Here is a 21693-nt window from a genome sequence, read left to right on the forward strand (position 1 = left end):
ACAAAGATTAAAAAAGTTACAACATGGGTTGTTAATGTATTTAATGTAATGTAACCCAATATAATGTAAAGTTCAACTGGCGCCCAGTATAATTCAGTCTCCAGTTTTCTAACAAGAAAAGTTTTTTAAATAAGATACAATCAAATTAATTCAAATAATTGAAAAACCTTTTGAAATGGATTACAGGCTCGCTTTATTTTTTTTCTCCTGTAACTTGAGACTGTGATTCTGTTTTATTGATAATGTAAAAAAAAAAAAAAAAAAAAACAGCGAGTGAAGTTAAATTGATTTAATTAAATCATAATTAAGAGGTAACTATTATTTGCAAAACAGGTTATAACATTTTAGTTAATAAGATTTTAAATCCGGGCAATGCAATGAACTTGCTTTTTTGTGTTTGGTTTGAAGTAAAAATAAGGAGTTGCCTTTTTTCTCTTTTTCTGCATTATCAATGAAACAGAATCATAGTCTCATTCAAGCTATGGGAAAAAAAACCCAGAAGTGATCTTGGTTCACAAACGCTTTTCCAAGAGTTTATTAAGAAACGGAGTCGGCTCATAACTTTAAAGTGACACCACGTGACCAAAAATAAAAACCGAAAATGAAGAGCCCATGCCATACAAAACTTGCTTGAGTCGTTACATCACCTTCTTCACTGAACACCGAAAGGAGCATCTGCTGACTGCTGAGACGGGCTCTTAAAGAGGCCAGCTTGTTTCTCCTCAAGTCTGATCCAGGAGGATATTCAAATGAAAATGTGATTTCTTTCATGATGACATTTAAGGTGCAAGCGATTTGTTGCAGATGAGATACAGAGGTTTATCACTCTTTTTAGTGAAAGCAAACTCTTCCTCCCATTCTGGCTTAAGCCTCATGCGTTCGTTTATTACTCATGGATGGTTTACTCAATGCCATGGTCTCAGCGAAAAGAACAAGCACTTAATTCAAAATTCTGAAATTCACTTTCAGCTGCACATCCGACTTTCATTCAAGGTGATGGAAATACGCATCGAAATACGATGTCGAAGGTCCTTAATGCCCTTGCAGAGAACATGCAGGCTCAAAGAAACTGAAGAGAAGGGGGAAGAATACAGAATAATAAACACGAATACAGAGAACAAAAATAACAAACTATTTTATAAAGTTATTATTTTTATTTTTATTTTTACTTTTTGTTTTCATTTAATTTTTGTTTATTATTCTTTCTTCAGTTTATTCGAGTAGCAAATTGTGCATCAACCAGCATTTTCACTGTGAGCAGCACTTGGAACTGTGTGGAAGCCGCGGATTGGCCACCTCTGGCCTAGACCATCCACATCAATCATGTGCTCCGCCTTCTACTTTTGAGATGCCACATTTTTTATGCAGATCTTCACAAAATGTGAAGTTTATTTTTAACTAATTCTTAAATACAAATTAAAGGTTATGTCCTTTGGGTCTATATAACACTGTGGATGTATACACAATAAACATTTTTTGGTTTAATTTACAAATATGTTAATATCTGTTTTAATTATTTTTCGTACCCTCAAATGATAATTAACTTTAAAATAGCCATTTCATAAGCGGTATAAACCACCTTGGGCCGTGTGGTTTCCATGAAATATACACACGTCTGGGTGGTTAAACGCCCTTGGCTTTGCCTCGGGCCTAATCACCACCCAGGTGTGCGTATATTTCATGGTAACCACATGACCCATTGTGATTTATAGATGGGGCTCCTGATTATCGACTTTAACCGATAAAGCACCTCTGACACAAAAAAAGAAAATCGGTGTATAGCCAATAAACACTGGAAATGGGTACTCAATTCATGTTAATTTCATCCCTTACCAATTAAAAAAAAAATGTACTTATGTATCATTAATTCATTCTGCACACTTTAAACCCACCCCCAATTACTGAGTGGCAGCACATTCCTACACTTCTACTGGAGACTCCGCTTGCGAGACTTAAAACAAGATTACAATTAGAAACAGAGACTTGTTAGCGGGATTTAAAGCTATATGTTAACCTTTAGGTGTAATTCGGTGGATGCTGTAGAGGGCGCTCCCTTGCAGAGCTTCCAGGTTTTATAGCTGTATTCAGCTTCTCTAGCCTCCCTGGCAGCATTCAGCCGGGGCGGGATTAGCCACACAAACTACTTCCAGGTGGGGTGGGGGTCAGTTTACTTGTCAATCTCTTTCTTTGTTATTTATACACTCAGCACTGCTTAATCTTTCCTGCTCCATCCAGTCTCCAGCCTGGCTACAGCGCCATTCAAAGCGCAGCTTCATTACTCAAATTGGTCTGCATTTTCATCGGAAAGACTGGCTCCAACGACACTGCTGTATTACAACTATGTTCCACCGGGCCTCACACACCATGGTTACCACGGCTACGCTTCATCGAGTTCTACTGCGAGTGGTAAGTTGCCATTGGCGACCAGGCAGATTTGACACGCACTCTGAGCCTGTGCCTCAGTACTGCAATCTTCTGGCTCCTTATGATGCGCTTTTACAACGTGAGAGCGAGTTCAACTCGCCGAATTGTGACATCTAAATATTGCTGGCTCCTCTTGTAGACCTATGTTAACTTATGTGTATACATCATTAACTGTTCTAAAGCAAATGTTTTATACAAAAAAAAAAACGCCACCTTAACTCTCAAATACCAATTTCCACTGCATTCAGCAGCTCTCTGCTCTCTACTGACAGCATTCCATCGTTTACTCCCTCAGATCTCTGCCCATTCAGCAGATCTCGCCTCTACTGTTAATATCTCCTCACTACAGCAAATCTCGACTCCCTCTTCAGATCTGCTCACTATTGCAGCAGGGGAAAGTTGCTTTAGTTTACTGTTTAAATCTACAGCTGCCCTCTTCCAGAGCTTCCAGCTTTCCTTTAGCAATTTAGTCATAAGTCCGCTAATCCTCTCATATACTACAAGCATTAGTACATGTTGCGAGACGTGGTACGAGACTGGAAATCTGTCTTGATTTTGCGTTAAAATTCCACTATTAGGAGAATGACTCGAGTTGTGAAACCCAAATCTCTGAATGTGAGTTCACCTTTTCCATTCCAAGCAGACACGATGGTAGCAAACTGCTGATCGATCCCGTATTCGCTAACTCATAGGATGGTCAGCGTCTTATCTCTCTGCCTTTGTTTCCAGAATCAGGTGCAAAAAAACACCGACCTTCCTCAGCAGTCGATTTCATATATTCGTTCAGCTCCAGCTGCCACCTCAGCCCTCACCAAACTGCACTATACCTACCTACAGCACTCTCCAACCTTCTGCATTCTGCTCACCAATACATGGCTACAGCCTTAACCCAGCGACCAAACCATCATACACCACCGGATGGAAACATTTACAACTTTCTGCACTCAAAAACCAACTACATCCCATTCCGATTTAATGAGCATCAGATTCTAGCCTCCATCGCCCATGCAAGGGATTCTCCTCTCTTAGCCCCCCTACCATTAAAGCCTACATCTCCAGAATTCAGTATTTCTGCCGCCTCAACTCCGTCCCTTCCCCAACAGTTCTTTCCATCCCATCAGTTTGCGTGACACTCGGAGAGATCCATCAATAGATATCCTTCACTCTTTAATCTTTACCCTCAGAAAAGGCTGCTCCTGTCCATTCAATGAGCTGACCTTGGAAGTTATATGTCTAACGCTGATTTCTTCCTTCCAGGGCTCAAGCTCCATTTCAAAATGTAACCTCTCTCTTTTGGGCCATTTCAATTATGCAATTCGCATCATCCCACAAGGTCACACTTTCATCTCCCATCTGCTCGCTCTTTCTACCACTATGAAGTCTCTCGATGCCTCCATCATCATCCCAGACGAAGCAAGGAAAGACATTGATATGTGGTCCATCCTCCTTAACCACTGGAATGGACTTTCTCTGTTTTACGATGATGCCATATCAGCTCCGGACATGCTCCTGTTTACAGATGCCTCGCACACAGGGTTTGGAGGATTCTTTGGATCACAATGGTTTAAGTCCCTGGCCCCAGGAAATTCATTCCCTGTCTTCTCAGTTGAAATCTTCCCCCCTTTTAGAACTTTATCCTATTGTAGTCCGCTCCCTGCTCTGGAGCCACCTATGGCCCAGAAAATCAATCGCATTCTTCAGTGATAACTCCTCTACAGTTCATATAGTGAACAAAGGGCGCTCATCATCCCCCTCAATAATGCAGCTTCTCCGCTGCCTGGTCTGGATCTCAGTGACCAATAACTTCATTATTCAGGCCCGCCACATCCCCGGTTCCTTTAATAATGCCGCTGACACTTTATCTTGCCTGCAGGTTCCAAGGTTTCACAGCCTAGTTCCAGGAGCAGATCCCAACCCGCAGCTGTTGCCTCCATTCAGCCAGCTAATATTCATCTAAACTCCTCTCTCTCTGGTCTCCTCCAGTCTGCCCGCTGATTTATGGAGAGCGCTCTAGCCCCATCTACACGCTCAGCTTACTTTACTGCCTGGTCCTCCTTCACCTCCTTCTGTGCCCAGAATCGGATCTCTCACTCCACCTTTAATCTTCAAACCTGCTGGCCTTTAACGCATATCTCAGGCTGTCTCGCAACCTTGCTCCTTCCTCCATCAGAAACTACCTATCAGGCATTCAGTATCAATTTCATCTTCAGTCCATGCCATCTCCCCATCTCCTTTCCATACCTGAGGTTCACCTGACGATCTGAGGCATGGAGAAGAGCCTCTCTCCTTCCTCCACTTCTAGACAGCCCATTTCTTCGGATATTCTTTTTCTCCTCATCTCCACTCTTCGCCATAGTTGCTTCACTCCTTTCGAAGACATCATTACGGAAGCACTATGCAAAGCTGCATCTTTTTGGATTCCTTCGCTGCTCCGGGTTCTCTGTGCCAACATCCGCAAGTTTCCCAGCCTTAGGATTGCGCTGCTCTGACCTCACCCAAATTCCTAGGGGACATTACATTCTCTTTATCAGATCTTCCAAAACAGATCAGCTTCGTAAGGGTCAGTATGTTCAGGTCTCAAAAAATTGACTCTTCTCTTCTCTGCGCTAACCATATTCCTCGCCTCCAGGATTTCCTGTCTTCCTACATATCGTCTTTTTATTGACTCCTCAAGAACAATCATTACGAGACATTGGTTTTTCTCTCATCTCAACTCCCTTCTGACCAGACTGGGCTATCCTCAAGTCTCTACTCCTCTCACTCTTTCCGGATCGGAGCAGCCACATCCGCAGCACGAGAAGGAGTCAATCAGCACCTGATAAAAAACATGGGGTGCTGGTCCTCTTCAGCAGTTCTCTATTTTCGTCTCTCCAACACGGACCCGAGACACTTTATCCTAACTCTCCACGCCGCCCAGCTGCCAGCCACGCTGCCTGAGGATGCTGAGTAGTGACGGATCTATCCCTTTGTCTTTTATGTCTCTCATCGAGAGTGTCTTTTATGTTTGTCTTCTCATTCTCCTTTTTCGACCAGCAGCTAAGAGACGCCGCCTAGCTAACGACCTGGACTGAGAGCTTTGTCTTTATTTGTTCTGTGTCTCATTCTCAATAGCCACTCAGCGCTGCGTATGCGGCCAGAACCGGTGAGACGTGAGAGTTTAGAGTGTTTTACATTGTACGTCTTGTCCAGCTATTTTCTTCTCAAGCTGTCCAGCTTTATGTCTCTAATTCCTTGTTACACAAGCACCCCCGTTCCTTAAATCAAACCCCTTTTATACTATTCTACTCAAGCCCTTGTAAGTGACCAGTGAAATTACAGTTAAATAGTGAGCATTTAACAAAACTGCAAATCGTGGCGAAATGAAAAAAAAACTAGCCACACAAAAACCCCAGAAGAATGTCCTCTGACCATAAGGATTTCATTGAGGAAGACAGCAAAGGAAAGAACGTACAACTGAAGTGTGCAAATACTGTCAAAAACAAAAATCAGAAGCCCTAGGTATAATCCACAAAGGGGCCGTGCAGTTCCCATGAAATATATGCACGCCTGGGTGGTGTGTATATAAACCCGAAGAGATTTATACCGCATATAAAATGGCTATTTCAAAGTTAATTGTTGTTTGGGGGAAGAAAAATAATGAAAACACTTTTTAAATAAAAAAATACATTTTTCCCATATATATATATATATATATATATATATATATATATATATATATATATATATATATACACACACATATATATATATATATATATATATATATATATATATATATATATATATATATATATATATATATATTAGATATATATATATATATATTATAGGGTTTAATTGTAAAGTAAACATAAGTTATTAATCAAAATATAATAAGACCTCAGTATAATTTTGTACAACATCAGACAACATCATGTTGAAGTAAATCAAAAGAAGACAAATTAAATCGACAAGCGGTAAATTAGAATACAGAGACCGATAACTATTGATAGACATCGTGAAAAACAAACAAAGTTTTTTTTTTTTTTCTGGTGGATCACTGTCTAACCTAGGAAACCCAGTTCTCTGGACTTTCATCCCCAAATACATGTATGTTAAAGAAAATGGGTGGAATGTTTTTGTGGCACTGGTTTTATAACAAATAAATAAAATGGCAGTTTGTCATGGAATTTTGTGAAGGAATTTAGAATATGTAGTGCATATTGATTTATACAATGAGAAGCGGCTCATTAGTATGCAAGCCGTGCGTACACTATATATATATAATGTATGTGTGTGTGTGTGTGTGTGTGTGTGTGTGTGTGTGTGTGTGTGAGAGTGAGTGAGTGCGCGCGCACACATGATGTTTAACCAATCAGAGGTTATGATTACAAGCCGTTTTATAATAGCTTAATAGCTTATGGATTTTGTTCATTGAATAGATACGGTACCTATGGGAAACAATTTATTTTCACATAATTCTGAAGGTTAACGAAAACGTCTCAGATGGCGTTGTATTTATGAATAACGAATACTATAATTTGGGTAGGGTTTTATATTATTTTATGTACATGTTATTGTTTATCGTATTGTTAAATACAATGGAGAAATAATACAAGATGTCATTTTAGGCTATGAGAAGAATTGGCTAAAATAATGTAGTTTTCTCTGAAGTAATTTAATTGCATTTCAGGTTAGTATCTCGTGAGAACCGCTTGTCTTTCTACGCTGCTGCCAAAAAAAAAAAATATTCTTGAAAGCTTCTGCTAATCGTGGCTGCCGAGGCATTTTCAGAGTGGATGTTTGATGCGTTTTATAAGTAGAACGAAAGCATGGTTTATATCAACACAGTCATACACCACTTATCACACGATTATGACTGGTGTGGATTACAAAGATAATATATTTATATTGTAGCCCGTGATGAAAGTAAAACTAAATCAATTGACTAGCCACATATGTGTGCTCTGTTACCACAATCCTCTTGCAAGGATTAAGCACTAACTCGTGCTCACGAGATAATAAATCACGTTCCCTATGTGCAGTATACAGCTCTAGAAGCAATACGAAGTTAGGCCTTTGTTAAGAAGTTTAGCAAAACCTGTTCACGGCTCTTTGTTGACAGGTTCGATCCACAAGGTATTTTTATTCTAAACACAAATGATCGTATTTTAACTGTTAGTCTGTTTTGTTTCCTGGTGTTTCAAAAAAATATACACACCAATTCTCAATTATAGGATGACGTTTTTTAGATCTTCCATTCAGAGAACGGTCTTTCTAGTCATCTACATATACTATAATTTCACGTTTTCTGTTCGAATCTTTCTCATGTACAATGACACTTAACATACTCTGTATTACGAAAAACACTTCATTATATTTACTGTATATTTTGTTATTTCTGTACTTACCGAAGAGCCAGCCCAGAATGGACAAGAATTCCTGATAGGAGCCGAGCTACTGAGAGAGAGAGCCCCAAAAGACAAAGCGACCATGGAACAGCCAAGCACAAGCTGCAGCAATCCAAGAGACAGCAGTGGTCTGCCGGGTAGGATAGCTGGGAATAGCCGGGACTGAGAGCCAAGAGTTCGAGTCGCTACACACCGAGAACGAGATCTAAAAGAAGGATCTGCCGACTGAAAAGCCAAAGACACCCCTGGCACCGGGCAACAAGACCCCGGGAGAACTACAGGCAAAGACATCGATGAATACTGCAGAAACACACAAAGGCGAAACTGCTTTCAAAGATACGATTTAAAGTAAATAATTTTCTGATTGATCTGTTAATTTAACTCGGGTTCGGTTTTGATTCTAAACAGTTGCGCTTTCAAACACGTATTATCTGCTCCCATGTTGCTTTCAAAGTGGCTGAGGCTGAAGTTTTAAAATAACTGCTCTGTGATCAAGTGTTTGGATTGCATTTCACATTTTTGGCACAGGGACAGACAGTGGGCTTTCACAGGAGATCGGCATGGAACTAGGCCACAGAACACAAAGTTACATGTTTTTCAACATTATTAGTCAAGCCCCTGCAATAAATTATGCTGGGATAAATGGTTTATGCCGTACCATGTCATTGTGGACAGGGAACACTTACCGCTGTAAACATTAAACTACTCCTCAATATTTTCAATATATGTAAATCAATGGTAAATGTAAAAAAAAAAAAAAAAAAAAAAAAAAGTGTATTACACCATTAAATTCGAATTAAGGCCTAATTTAATGATGTACCGTGGTTTCATAGACCCTGATTATCTTGGACTACCTACAATGTTACTTTATATAAAGTAGTCCAGTAATAGTACTAGCTGGAGTCTGTGAAAGTATATGTATCAACTTTCCCCACAAGTTTTCTTAAATCCGTTCATACCAATCAACACAAGGACAAATAAAAATGGTAAAGGGTGAAGATATGATACAAGACTAAGAAATTGATTTCATGCATACCTTGTACAAAACTTGCATAATCTATGCAGTTCAGATCTGACCAATTTCTTAAGTGATCAATGCACACCTTGCAGCATCTAAGCCCTGGCCTTTCTTTTTTTTGCAACACAGGTAAAAAATCCTGCCTTATATATTCTTGTATTTTTTATTTCCATATCTTGTATGATCCTGCTGAGTGTGTCAGTCAAAATAAATAAATAAATAAACTGTTAAAAATAATAATAATAGATCTCAAGACTTTTTAATTAACAAGTAGGCAACTTTTCATGTAGTTGATTCAATGTTCACATTTCAAACAAAAAAAAAAAAAACAATTAAATAATAAAATGTATTTAAAGTTCATAACCAGAATAACTGTGTGTTCTCAGTTGTATTCTGTGTATTGTAAACATTTAAAATGGCTGCAGAATTACAAGAAAACAACCACAGTCTGTGTTGTGGTTTATTGAAACAGAACCCTGTGATGGATTTCTTTTTGTGTAATTCCCTGCAGACCATGAATTTTATAATCTAAAACATGTTAAAAGGTTAATGTAGTTCTAAAGTGAATTGATATTTGGTGGGGAAGGTGAGGTTAGCTTATTGTATTTATTTTTCAATTCTTGCCACATATTCCATCAATAAATTAGTTTTTTGTTCCCAGTCTATTGTGGAGCGCAAAAGAAAGCATATTTGTAAGTGTGGCCCCTTTATACTACAGATATGATGATTTTGTACAAAAAATTACTTTTCCTTCTTTAGGCTTGCCTAAACTCAGCCTTTGAGCATAGAGATGCAAGTGTCACTTAAGTGTGCTTTCTCAATGTTAAAAACCATTAACTTAGCACATTTAAGTGAGCATTAACACTCAAACATTGTTTCTAAACATGGCCATAAGATTCTGTTGATATGTTAATGCTTTATTACAACATGTCCTGTAATTTCCAAAATCCCATTCCCATTATGTACAGTAGCTACTTATGAACTGGATTACAGTAAATCTAATTTATGGTAGTGCTTAACCATTATAAAGTGTACTGTAGCTATGGCAGCCACATACATTTTAATTTAATACAGGCCAGTGTAGCATGTCACAAGGCAGATGCAACATCTTTTTTTTGCATTCAATTCAGAAAGATAATGAAGTTTTGCCACCCTTCCCAGTTTCTTAGCAAAAAGTCCATAAATGATCTATTCTGCGTTACGTCAATTAGGATTTTATTTTGTTTCATATTTTATTGACCATCTTTGGTCAATTAAACAGAAACAGGGCCATGTCACATAGGCCTGCCTTCAGCTACCAGACTAAAATTACTTTCAATTACAACAAACCTGTAAAAGACTACAAATCCCAAACCTAGGCAACAGAGCTACTCATCCCAATGGGGGACAACAATTGTAAAGATGTATTAGGTTAATTGGTGATCAATACTACTACAAGAATATAAATTACCAGTTAATTGATATAGAGGAAGAGTTACCAGGGTCAATAGATATAGTTATTTTTTGTGAGGAATGGATTCTTATTGGATTCTTATCCAGCCGACTCAGTATGATTATAAAAAAAAACACAACAGAAATACAGCTGTCTTTTTTTTTTTTTTTTTTTACCCACAAACGCATTTACAAGGGTACATGAACTTATATATAAATGACATGCTTTTCAGTTCTGCTCTGAATGAATGTTATCAATTAGTAGGAGGTCCAGACTTACAAGAGGGTTTTCTTGACATTTTTAAACATGTGCTGAGAAACGTGACAGTACAACACATTCTATCATAGTATCAGAGTTTAGTAACCCTTACCATAACCCCCAACTGAGATCAGTAACCCCATTTCTAAAATTGTGATCAACTTGTTACTACAGTTTCTCCTCAGAAAATCTTAACAAAAACACTACAAACTTTTAAAACATTGTTCTCCGGCAGTACTTTTGTTTCTGTTTAAAAAAATAGTCTGTCATTGCATCATCACAGGTGATGCACTGATGACAAGACTCCTGTGCAGTGATAACAAAGTTACATCCAATTTACAAGCAACTTTTTTCATATTTCCATGCACCGGTGACTGGATTAAAACAATAGTTTGGTGCCATCAATACAGCGACTAGTAGTAGGAGAATAATGTGTGCTGTAGTAGCAAGCAAGTCTTTAACAGACTTGCTGTTGTCAGAAAGAAATACATTTTTAGAATGACAGGTGAAAGTTTTTATGATCTGTTAAACAGACTGGGGCCATTGCTTCAGCGGAAAAATACACATGCGATGCCAGTGACTGACATCTGCAAAAAGACTTGCAGTCATACCAGAGGCGCCTGAACCGGTGGGGCCAGAGGGCCATGGCCCACTTTTTAACAAAAGAAACACATGCGCTGTGGGAAAACATGATCTCATATTCTCAGAATATGTTTGGATCAACTCCGCCTTCACTTCCGTCACGCTGTTCCAATGCAATGCAAGTTAAGTACAGCACATGAAGTGCAGAAATAAAATGCAGTCCGATGTTTAGAACTAAAGTGATTGCTTTTTTGTTGTTGTTTTCGTTGTATTACGTTAAACATTATAACGTGGCTACATTTTGTATTCTGGTTATTTATTCTACAGTTGTACTCTGCGGGATATTTAAGTAGCATTTTAATATATTTCTGAGAACTGTCCGACTAACCGATACCATCCCCCCCTCCACACACACACACTTCTACAAATGTTCTGCCGCCGTTGAGTCACAACGCACATAGCAACTGGCAACTCTCAGCAGCATGGCCACAAGCTTTTGACTCAACTCTTTACTTAAGAGTTTTCTTTTTCTTCACAAATCTATCACACAGTTTTCTCCATCAGGCTTTACATTCTCTCCAGTCCTTTTCAACGCCAAGATTAGATAATAAAAAAAGTAGCATCTTTACAAACTCCATCACCTTATACTCAAATGTCTTTGCTTTTGGATTTGATGACTTTAATGCAATGGAAAAGTTAATAAATGAATGGGATTTGGTAGGACTTCTATTATTTATCATTTCATAAACGGTTTGCCGTCAATTTGGCTAAAATGTTTAATTTGGTCTCCCCACACTCCACATTGACAGTCTCCATGGTGGCAACCATGTTGTTTTGGTGAATCTCCCTAGTTTTGGAGCCCGGTGAGTCTGGGGGCTCATCGTTGAGTTTAACAACAGTTTGTTGATCATCACCTGTTGAATTTAACAACAGTTCGGTGACCATAGAGTGTCTCACCGGGTGAGCAAACGGTGAACAAAACAGCGTGTCCATAATTATTCCCCCTCCCCCCGCCTCATGTGAGGACTTATGTCCTTCCCATGTGATAGCACAGCAGCCCCAGCCAACAGGGTAAAGCTGCAGACTGCAAGCTCATCCAACAGAGTGTCTCTGCAGACCAGAGGCTCCAGTTGTGTAGCTCCAGCCCTGTAGTCGTGTGTGCAGCTCCTAATGATCAAAAAGGCACCTCATTCATCCTTAACACCCTGTTACTGATCATTTCATATACAAGGAAGTAAAACAAATTATTCCATGGATAGTTTTACACACACATTTTTTTCATACTGTAGTGTTTCACAGGAAGCAGAAAACAGAGACGCTGGTTCCTTTTTCAAATCCTTTCTCTTTATTTATTTCTCTGGATGCTCTCCCAGACCAGAGACCACAGCTCTGTCAGCAATACAGGATTCATACACAGGAACACAACAACCATGGCAACCAGCACAACAACAACCCCCTGAACGGCGCTGCAGCACCTTCTTATAGACTTAGCCTGCACCCTAAATTGCAAATAAATTACCAGGCTTTGGACACATCCCAGCCGCACACCAGGACCAATGGGCACAGACAGATGAACAACAACCAATGAGAACAGACCAGGGCAGACAAACAAACAGCGGGTCATGTGGTACAGGAATACACACACAAAGGTAAGCAAGCAATGGCAGAATACAGCAGAGATGGAATAACACACACAGCATGCAACCACAAAAAGACAGCAGGGAATATGGTAGAAAAACACAAATGCACGGATCGCTACAATACTATATTATATCTAATTTTCCAAGGAGTGTCATTTTCATCGGAATTCCAAAGATAACGCTAAATACTATTTTAAGTTACAGCAATTTAGTACAAAGTATGGTCTTTGATGTGAACTCACTAAACCTGCAGTACAGGGACAGAACGAGAACCAGGTAACTTTTGGTCTTTATACATTTGGTTAACTGAGTAAATTATCTTTAATTTACATTTTCTTTTTTCTTTCATTTTTTTGGTGGAGACAGGGGCTTTTTTTAATACAGATGACATTAGCACATGATCTTGGTCTGGGAAGGTCTGATTATGTGGTTGTATACACAGCACCGTATGTATTTATCTATGTTTTAAAATCAGCATAATATGAACATGTCCCAGTAACTTAAAAAATTATAAAATGAAGAACCTGTAGGTGGTATACTGTAGCAAAGTGGTTTGCTGTGTGCAGGTGTAGAGGTGATGCAGTGCTCCAACAATAACACACAGACAGAGTTCACAGTGCAAACAGTTTTTCTTTTTTCCGGTATTGCACCATTCAATAATAGCGCTGGCAACTACACAGCAATGTATCTTATCTCTGTACTCATTTTACAGGTCCATCCGTAACCATAACAAAGGAACAGATTGCTTGGCCACATCCCCTGAAATACCCTTAGTCACGCCTCTTCAGTGGCAAGTCCAATCATGTATCTTCCAATCCGTGACTGACACATCGCATTAAAGGTAGTGACTTCTGGTGTTGTGGCTCTGCCCCCTTTCTGGGTGGCCGACTTCCAACTGACCCTGGAATGAACTGTCAAACCATCCAGTCCGGGGCACACTGTTCCTGTTATACCGTGCCCTCACAGGTAGGGAGGGAGATTGTTGACTTGGATTCATTCGCTCTGTCACATATACACACAAAGATCTCCAAGCACCAGAGGTGTGTATTCTTTGCAGATATTTTTATATTTTCAACTCCTGAAGGCTTATTATGATAAATTATTTCCATAACGAAATTAATTCATTAGTAGAAAAAAAAAGATTAAATGAGATCACTCAGCCAATGAGGATTGAAGTAGTAGATACCAGGTATATGTGGGTGCAGAAAATATTATAAAATGTATTGATCCTTTGAAGAATAGGATCCTGAGGACTCTTCTATCAATGCATAGGACCAGGGGCTCCCAAAAAGTAGATATTGCAATGTATTCTTTTGAGTCAGGGCAAGCTACTTTATTGTTTAACAGTATTTGAGTTTGTTGATAAGGCTTGGAAGGTCAAGTTGTTCACCAGAAATCTGTAGCAGTTTAAAACATTATATTAACACACTTATGAAACAATGTAATTAAAAGTGGAAAATATTATTGAACATTTATGTACATTTCAAAATTAAAAAAAGCAACACTATTGTCGAAAATGAAAAAAAGCAGACATTAAGTGTCCCTATGAAATAGTGTCCTAAGTTCACCCTGATTGGTGGAATGTTCAGTGTGTGAGCTTCTGTTTGGCATTTAGGCACTCTTGTTTTCTGTTTTCACCAAAGCACTTTCTTTGGACCATTTCAGTCAGAACCTCCTCCTTCAAAGCTTCGGTGATTGCACCAGAGGTCCAGTAGTCCAAAGATGGTCGCACTGGAATGTCCTCAAACCACTCCTAATAGCAAATGTTTGGTTTTGCCGGCATTCATCCAATTCACACACGACCTGATGATTCATGCCCCAAGTTTTATTCTTTGTACATGAAGTGGCACACATGGACCATAAATAAATTTGCCAACAGCAAACATGCCATTCAAGACACTGGCTGGGGAGATTTGACATAGCTGTTATGTCATTCAGATTTGTGCCCATGTGTTTTTTCTGGATGTGTTGTTGCAGGTTTTGCTGTTTAAAAGGATTTTGTAATGTGGGCACAGCACATTTACACATTTTCCCTGATGTAAAAGTGTGGCCTTAAAAGGAACAGAGGTGACCTCTTGTGCAAGACAGGGTGCCTGTAATTGCAATGAAGGTGTGCTGTGGGTTTAACAAAAGCAGTTCTGACATTGTACAGATAAAAACATTTCAATGTAGTGTACTGCCCATTAAGATAGACATCCAAGTGTTGCCTTGTGCTATATTGGTCCCTTGGCTCAATGGCCACCCAGTTTGCACACAGGCCCACCCAAATCTGTGCCTATGTGAATGCCAAGTTTAACTACATTTATAAAAAAATAAATAAATGGCAACTGTGCGCCCCGAAAGCAGGTGTTTAAGTTTAGCGCTGTCACAGCACCATTAAGCAAATTCATGTCAATAAGACTTTGACTTAAATTCTTTCTTGGAAGATACAGGAGCTTGCAACATTTTTGTTTAAAAATATTAGTTTATTTTGTTCAGTTTTGGGTGAAAATACAAGGAGGCTTGTGGTCTAGAGGTTAAAGAAACAGGCTTGTAACAACAAGGTCCCTGGTTCACATCCCAGCTCAGTCCCTGACTTATTGTGTGACCCTGAATGAGGGCCTTGTACTCCATCTTTTGGGTAAGACATTCTTGTAAGTGACTCTGCAGCTGATGCATAGTTCATTCACCCTAATCTCATATCTTGTAAATCGCTTTGTGATGGTGGTCCACTATGAAAGGTGCTATATAAAAATAAAGATTATTATTATTAAGGCAAACCTTTATAAAGGAAATAATATTTAACACAAAATATTGAAAATTGTGTATTCAAAAACTTTTAATAAAATCTACAATTTAAAAAGAACATGCCATTATGGTAAAAAAAAAAAAAAAGAGAGAGATCATATTTTATTTGAAGAGCAAATTGCAGGGTTGTTTAAATAATGTAGCTGGAATTTCTATTTTTATTGTTAACATCCTGACTAGTGTCTGTTTCAAAGGTTTTTTTCAAGATGGCTGCTGGAGTGCACACCTGTACTGATTAGGGGTGTGTCCTCTGATCACTGCAGCAAGAGGGATTTAAATAAATAAATAAATAAATACTACAAGGATTATTGCCAAACAAGTAATATCGACCCAGTTTTCTTATGGAACACAGAAGCCAAACACTTGCAGTTCGTTTTGTTCCTGTAGTGATCAGAGGACCCACCCCTGATCTAGGTGCACTACAGCAGCCATCTTAAAAAAATACCTTTTATCTACTACTTTACCTTTAATTATAGAGATGCTACTTGATTTAGTGGGCTTGAATTGAATTCGTGCCCATTCAATATTATTGGTTAATTTGCCCAATTACTGATTAGTGCAGGCTGTTGTTGTAGTCATTGTTGTCATGTTATTCATGTATGCTCGAATTGGTGGTAGTCACATTCCAGAAGCCAAGCGCTCTCCTCCCACTACCCATTTTGATGCCCTAATAATTACTTCCATTGCCATGGTAAAAGCCAGTGGAGAAATGGTACATCTTGCCATTATTCCAGCTTCTAGGCATTGTCATGTAGTGCTGAGTTGAAAAACTAAATTGCAAATCTCCAAAGTAGGCTTTCACTAAATTTGTTATTGTCATCGGTACGCTGAAAAAATCAAATGCTGCCCAAAGAAGTTCGTGTGGCACTGAACCATATGCATTAGCCAAATCCAGGAATGTCACATGGAGCTCCTTCCTCTCCTTTTTAGCTCATTGAATTTGTTGATATGTTCTAAGCATCCCAGGAAACCTGGAATGCCCCCTTTGTGTCAATGAAGCGGTTCTTTAATAGGTAGGTTGACAATCTCTGAGCAATAATGCTGAAGAAAATCTTGCCTTCTACATTTAATAGGGAAATAGGGCGAAACTGACTGATGCTTGTAAATCTTTTTCTTTTGGTATAAAGACTCCACTTGCTTGGCGCCATGCTTTTGGTACAACCTGTTTTTCCCATGCCACTCAATTTCCACAGGATTCATAGAACTCCAGAAGCACTCTTGTTCACTCTGTATGGAACACCATTAGGCCCTGAATAATATGAAGCAGGTTTCGAAAGTTATCAGATGCCAGTCGAATTTTCATAAATCCAGTCTAGTCATGGTGAATCAATTTAGTCATATAGGCTTCAAGTCACAGTGAAAGCACCTTAGCATACAACTATGCGTCACAATGCATTAAAGAAAGGGGATGGTAACTTGCGCCATCACTGGGATCGTTATCTTTTTTAATAGTAGGGAGACAATAGCAGTATTAACATCTCTAGAAAAAAAAAAGTCTTTCTCGACTGCAGGATGCATCATATCAAGCAAAATAGCATAACTGATACCAAAAAGTCAGAAATGCCATCAAAACCTGGGGATTTACTATCTTGAAGAACATCTTTAAACTCAGCTAAAGATATTGGAGTCCCGAGGTGATCTAATTCATCGGCCAAAAGGTGCGGCAATTGCAGCTTTTGAAGAAACTGCATGCGTTTGTCTTTGTCATGAGTAATATCAGAACTGTAAAGTTTGGAATAAAAAGAGCGAAATGCCGAATTTATTTGTACAGGGTCTGAAAGTATATTTCCCTTCGGAGATTTAACAGATATAATGTTTGCGAACGTTAGGTTATTACCATAACCCTGATTCCCTGAAAAGAAAGACAATCATTACCGAAAGGGAAGAGCCCTCTCTGACCATCAATCACTGAGCATATATAAAAAAGTTGTCCTATCAGGGCCCTGCTGTGAGGAGGAAGTCTCTCTCAACTCCTGTTGAAGAGGGTCGTCCTCAGAGTAGTATATCACCATTTGGCAGATGTAATGGCTATTAAAAACACCACTTTCAAGGAAACAGGGCACAGCTCTGCTGACGCCATGGGCTCCAATGGGGGACCCGTAAGAACCTGCACTACCAGTTCCAGATCCCACTTAGGCACCATGCTTTTCATGGGAGAACGAAGCCTCCGACCTCTTCAAAAAATTACAGTGCCAGGAAGTGTGCCCCAGGGGACAGAGTCAATTTTATCATGGCACACTGATATTGCTGCCAGGTATACCTTCAGAGTGGACGTGGATTTTCCCGCATCACAGGTGTTGTAAGAAGGTTAGTATTGTCTCAATAGGGCAGATCGCAGGATCATGACCTTCAGCAATGCACCAGTCTTGGAAAACTTTCCATTTATATGAATACTGGGCTCTAGTGCTAGGCACCCTAGCAGACTGTAAGTCCTTGCGTAGTGGAAGCTGCCACAGTTGATCCAACAACATGTTGGCAAGGAGAGCAAACCAGGTGCACCTCGGCCATCTGGGTGCAACCAGCAAAATCTGTGCTCTCTCCACCCTGATCCTCTCTAGTGTCAGGCGTAATAGTGATAGCGGAGGAAACGCATACAAGAGCCCCTGTAGCCAGGGATGAGCAAGCACGTCTACTCCCAGGGGACCCCCATCTCTCTCCTTAGAGAACCATAGGGGGCAATAAGTGGTCTTGGCTGTGGCGAAGAGGTCCACTTGTGCAGCACGAAACTTCTCCCAAATCTGTTGCAACACCTGAGGGTGCAGTCTCCATTCCGAGCTGTCTGGAGCCCCTCTGGACAGGAAATCTGCTGCCTTGTTGTCCACACCGGGGAGGTGAACCATCTTGAGGGAACACAAGTGTCTGTGTGCTGCGTGGTGAAGGCCTGGCGAGTGCAGGCCGCCTTGGTGGTTTATGAAGGCTACCACTGTAGTGTTCTCCATCTGGACAAGCACATATTTGTGCGCTAGCTACTGGTGAAAATGAGAGAGCATCAGGACTACTGCTTGCAGCTCTTGGGCATATGCGCTTGCTGCCAATGTCCCTTCCATTGACCTCTTATTCCCCTCCCATTCCAGACCTCTCCCCAGCCCAGGCTGGAGGCGTGCTGAGGGGAAATCTGATGCGCAAATTTCCGGGATGGAGCCACCATTCCAGTGTCTTCAGGCACTGTCTGGACACTCGCACCAGCTGGTATCGATCTCGGACTGGGTGCAACTTAAGAGTATTTACCTAGGCTTGAAACTGGCACATTCTCAGCAGCCCTAAGGGAAGGATTCTTGAGGCGGCTGCCATCAGCTCCAACAACTTTTGGAATATTCTAACTTGTAGAAGAGCATTCTTTCTGAATTGGGAGAGCGTGACTTCCAACGAGCATGCTCACAGAGTTCAGTTTGATCCCCAGGAACACTGTGGACTAAGGCGTATGAAGTTGCTCTTATATTGATGTATGGAGAGCCTTAACTTCTTCACATGATCCAAGACTTGTCTGGTGTGCCCCTCAGGGCATGCTTTGGAATGCACACAAACTAGCCAATCATCCAGGAAGCTGAAGATCCGAATACCCCACAGCCTGAGTGGAGCCAGTGCTGCATCCATGCACTTGGAAAATGTGCGGGGCGCCAGCAAGAGGAACATGTTGAGGACCCTGAGATCCAGAATAGGTCAGAAACCACCGTCTCTCTTGGGCACCAGGAAGTACCTGGAGTAGAAGGCACTGAGGACATTGCTTGGGTTTACCAAGCACAGAGCGTTCTTCTGTTGAAGATTGGCGATCTCCCGTTGAAGGAGAATCACGCACACTGGTTCGACGGTGGTAAGGAGCACAGCCTTGAAAGGTGGCGGGTTTGCAGAGCATAATTGTGTCTCATAGTCGATAGCACCCAGGAGTTCTGGGTGCAGCCTTGCCATGGGTCATGTCAGTCCGGTTGTGAGGGGGGAAGGTGGCAGCTGGATGCCCTCAGGGGTGGTCTCCCTTGGGCTTGGAAGGGGTCACATCTTTTTTAGGCCCCAGCCTCGGTCTCCAGCCTGAGAACCAGTTCCCTCTGGCCGACGGTGGTCCCTTACCGCCGTCTCTTCCTCTGCCTGCTTGCTTCTTCTGGGGTGAAGGGCAGCGTTTAGGCCCAGTTGCTTCTGCAGGCTGTGAAGGCCACCTTAGGCTTTGGCAGTATGCAGGTAGGCGAGAGAATTTCGAAGCAACCTCCATGGCCTTGTGGAACCTCTCAAGGTTCACATCAATGGTCACTCCAAAGGTCTGCCACGGTGTAATAGGGGCATCTAATAGCACCACCTTCTCTGTCTCCATGACCTTGGCCTAGGTTAGCCAGACCTGTGACTGGTACAACACCAGTATGGCCATTTGTGACGGAAAGATGAGTTCTGGTGATAAATCTTCCTCCCAACCTGTGAGGGCGCTAAAGAACGGGAGGAGAAGCATCTGGAAGGGCTGGCCTGACAGTTCGTTTCCGGGTCAGGGAAGTGGGTCAGCCTGGATGGAAGCGCGACTCTGTTGTAAGACCGTATTGATTTGAGAGATAAACGAGAGGCAGCTGCAAGTAATAAGGCAGCTGCAACCGTTTATCTCGATATCATGCGGGATTACATATAGGGGCCAGGGTAACGCTGGTCTTTTCCTTCGTTTGGGTAAATGTTCGGAGAGAGAAGGAGCGAGAGAGGAGCTCTCGTTGTTGCAGAGAATTACGTGTTGTGTATTGTTGTGTTTGTTTTGTAATTGTCTGCGTTTTGCACCACCAGACAGTTAACTCACCTATCCGGAGCTGTCGACCAGGGTCAGCACAATCCGGATCACCACTGCACGGAACCGTCACGAAATACAGTGTCTTCACCCACCACAAGCACGTCTGCACTCACCCAGGACTGGTGACCGTGTGTTCGTTTTGTTCGGGACTGTGTCTGTGTTATTGCTATCCCCGTGCTTTACACATTGTTGTGTATAGCCGGGGATTTATTATTTAACGGTCACCAGACCTGGATTATAAATAAAAGCACCTTTTCACTGGAAACTGTTGTCTGCCTGTCACTCCTGCATCGCATCACCGTTATACCTGTTCCCCTCCACTAGCCACTTTGCCACACCATTGCATTGGCCGTCCGGACTGATAACGGTGCTGACGCATTTGCCTTCTTGAGCATAGCGTCAGTAGTCCTGCAGGGCTTGGAAGGGCAAGTGGGGTCCTTGTCCCCTCTGGTGAAGGTGGAACCTTGCATCAGTACCATGACCGTGTCCCAGATGGTGGGAAACGTGCCTAGGCCAGCTTCTTGAGCTCCTGCGGTGTATATCAGGGATTCTGCCGTTCTGGCATTTGAGGGAGCAGACGTCGGGTTACCCTAAGAAGTGCGAACCAGCTCCAGGAAGTCCTGGCACAAGGGTAGGGCTTGCTGAGGGTGCCCCTTCTGTTTAAGGAAGCGGTTCCCCTTCCTCTCCTGTTCTGCGGGCCAAGGAACGTCTGTGGCAGCAGCTGCATGCTGCATCAAGGCCCAGAACTCCTCCCTCTGCGAAATGTGCAGGAGAGGCAGTATGGAGTTCACCACTGTGGCCTGCCTAACTGAAGTGTCGGGATCAGACACATACGTCCTCGATGCTGTGAAAGACCGCTCGCCTGGGCTTGGGGGTCTCAATGGGGCCGGGGATGGAGAGCGAGAATGAGGAAGCTGGGGCTGCCCGGTGGTATAAGGCAGTCTAACCTGTGACTTCAAGAAGTTCTGCAGCATGGTCTGCTGAGCCCTCACCATCTCCACTAGCTCCTGGAAGCGCTGCTCAGCCAAGCTTTGATGCCTCTGTGGCGATCCAGACGGAGAGCGCCTGCGCTTCCATGGGGAAGGATAGCGGTACCTCCTGGGTGACCGTTGTCGCCTGGGGAACGTCCCCTTGAGTGGTGTCTCCTAGGCGGCGACCACCTTGCCTCCATAGATGGATGCCTACGCCTCTGCACCGCTGGTGGAGTGGGTGAAGGTGATCCAGGGGTATTAGGGAGATCCCTGATCACAGTGGCAGATGGGGTTCCCTGGGGTGAGAGACTCTGCTGGCAGGGAGAGCAGTCCAACTCGCCCACCAGCGCCCTGGCCGCATGGTCTGGCCCTAGTCATCTGGCGCAGGACAGATGCCTGTCCTGCTTGGGGAGCTTTGCCGCACACTGGTCACACTGG

General features: G+C 41.7%; 1 protein-coding gene across 4 annotated transcripts in view; it reads right to left on the reverse strand.

Moving 5' to 3' along the window:
- The window catches only part of fam189a2 (family with sequence similarity 189 member A2), a 43934-nt gene extending 34874 nt beyond the window's left edge, over positions 1–9060 (reverse strand). For 2 of the 4 annotated variants that reach the window (XM_041256489.1, XM_041256479.1), the window contains exon 1: positions 7815–9060. In XM_041256489.1, coding sequence (XP_041112423.1) covers positions 7815–8105 — 291 coding nt within the window. In that variant the 5' untranslated portion in view covers positions 8106–9060. The remainder of the gene's footprint in view (positions 1–7814) is intronic. The other 2 variants (XM_041256471.1, XM_041256463.1) reach the window with 1 other exon arrangement.
- Between the last annotated feature and the right edge of the window lie 12633 nt (positions 9061–21693).

The sequence above is a fragment of the Polyodon spathula genome, chromosome 1 (assembly GCF_017654505.1).
Source record: "Polyodon spathula isolate WHYD16114869_AA chromosome 1, ASM1765450v1, whole genome shotgun sequence".
Lineage (NCBI taxonomy): Eukaryota > Metazoa > Chordata > Actinopteri > Acipenseriformes > Polyodontidae > Polyodon > Polyodon spathula.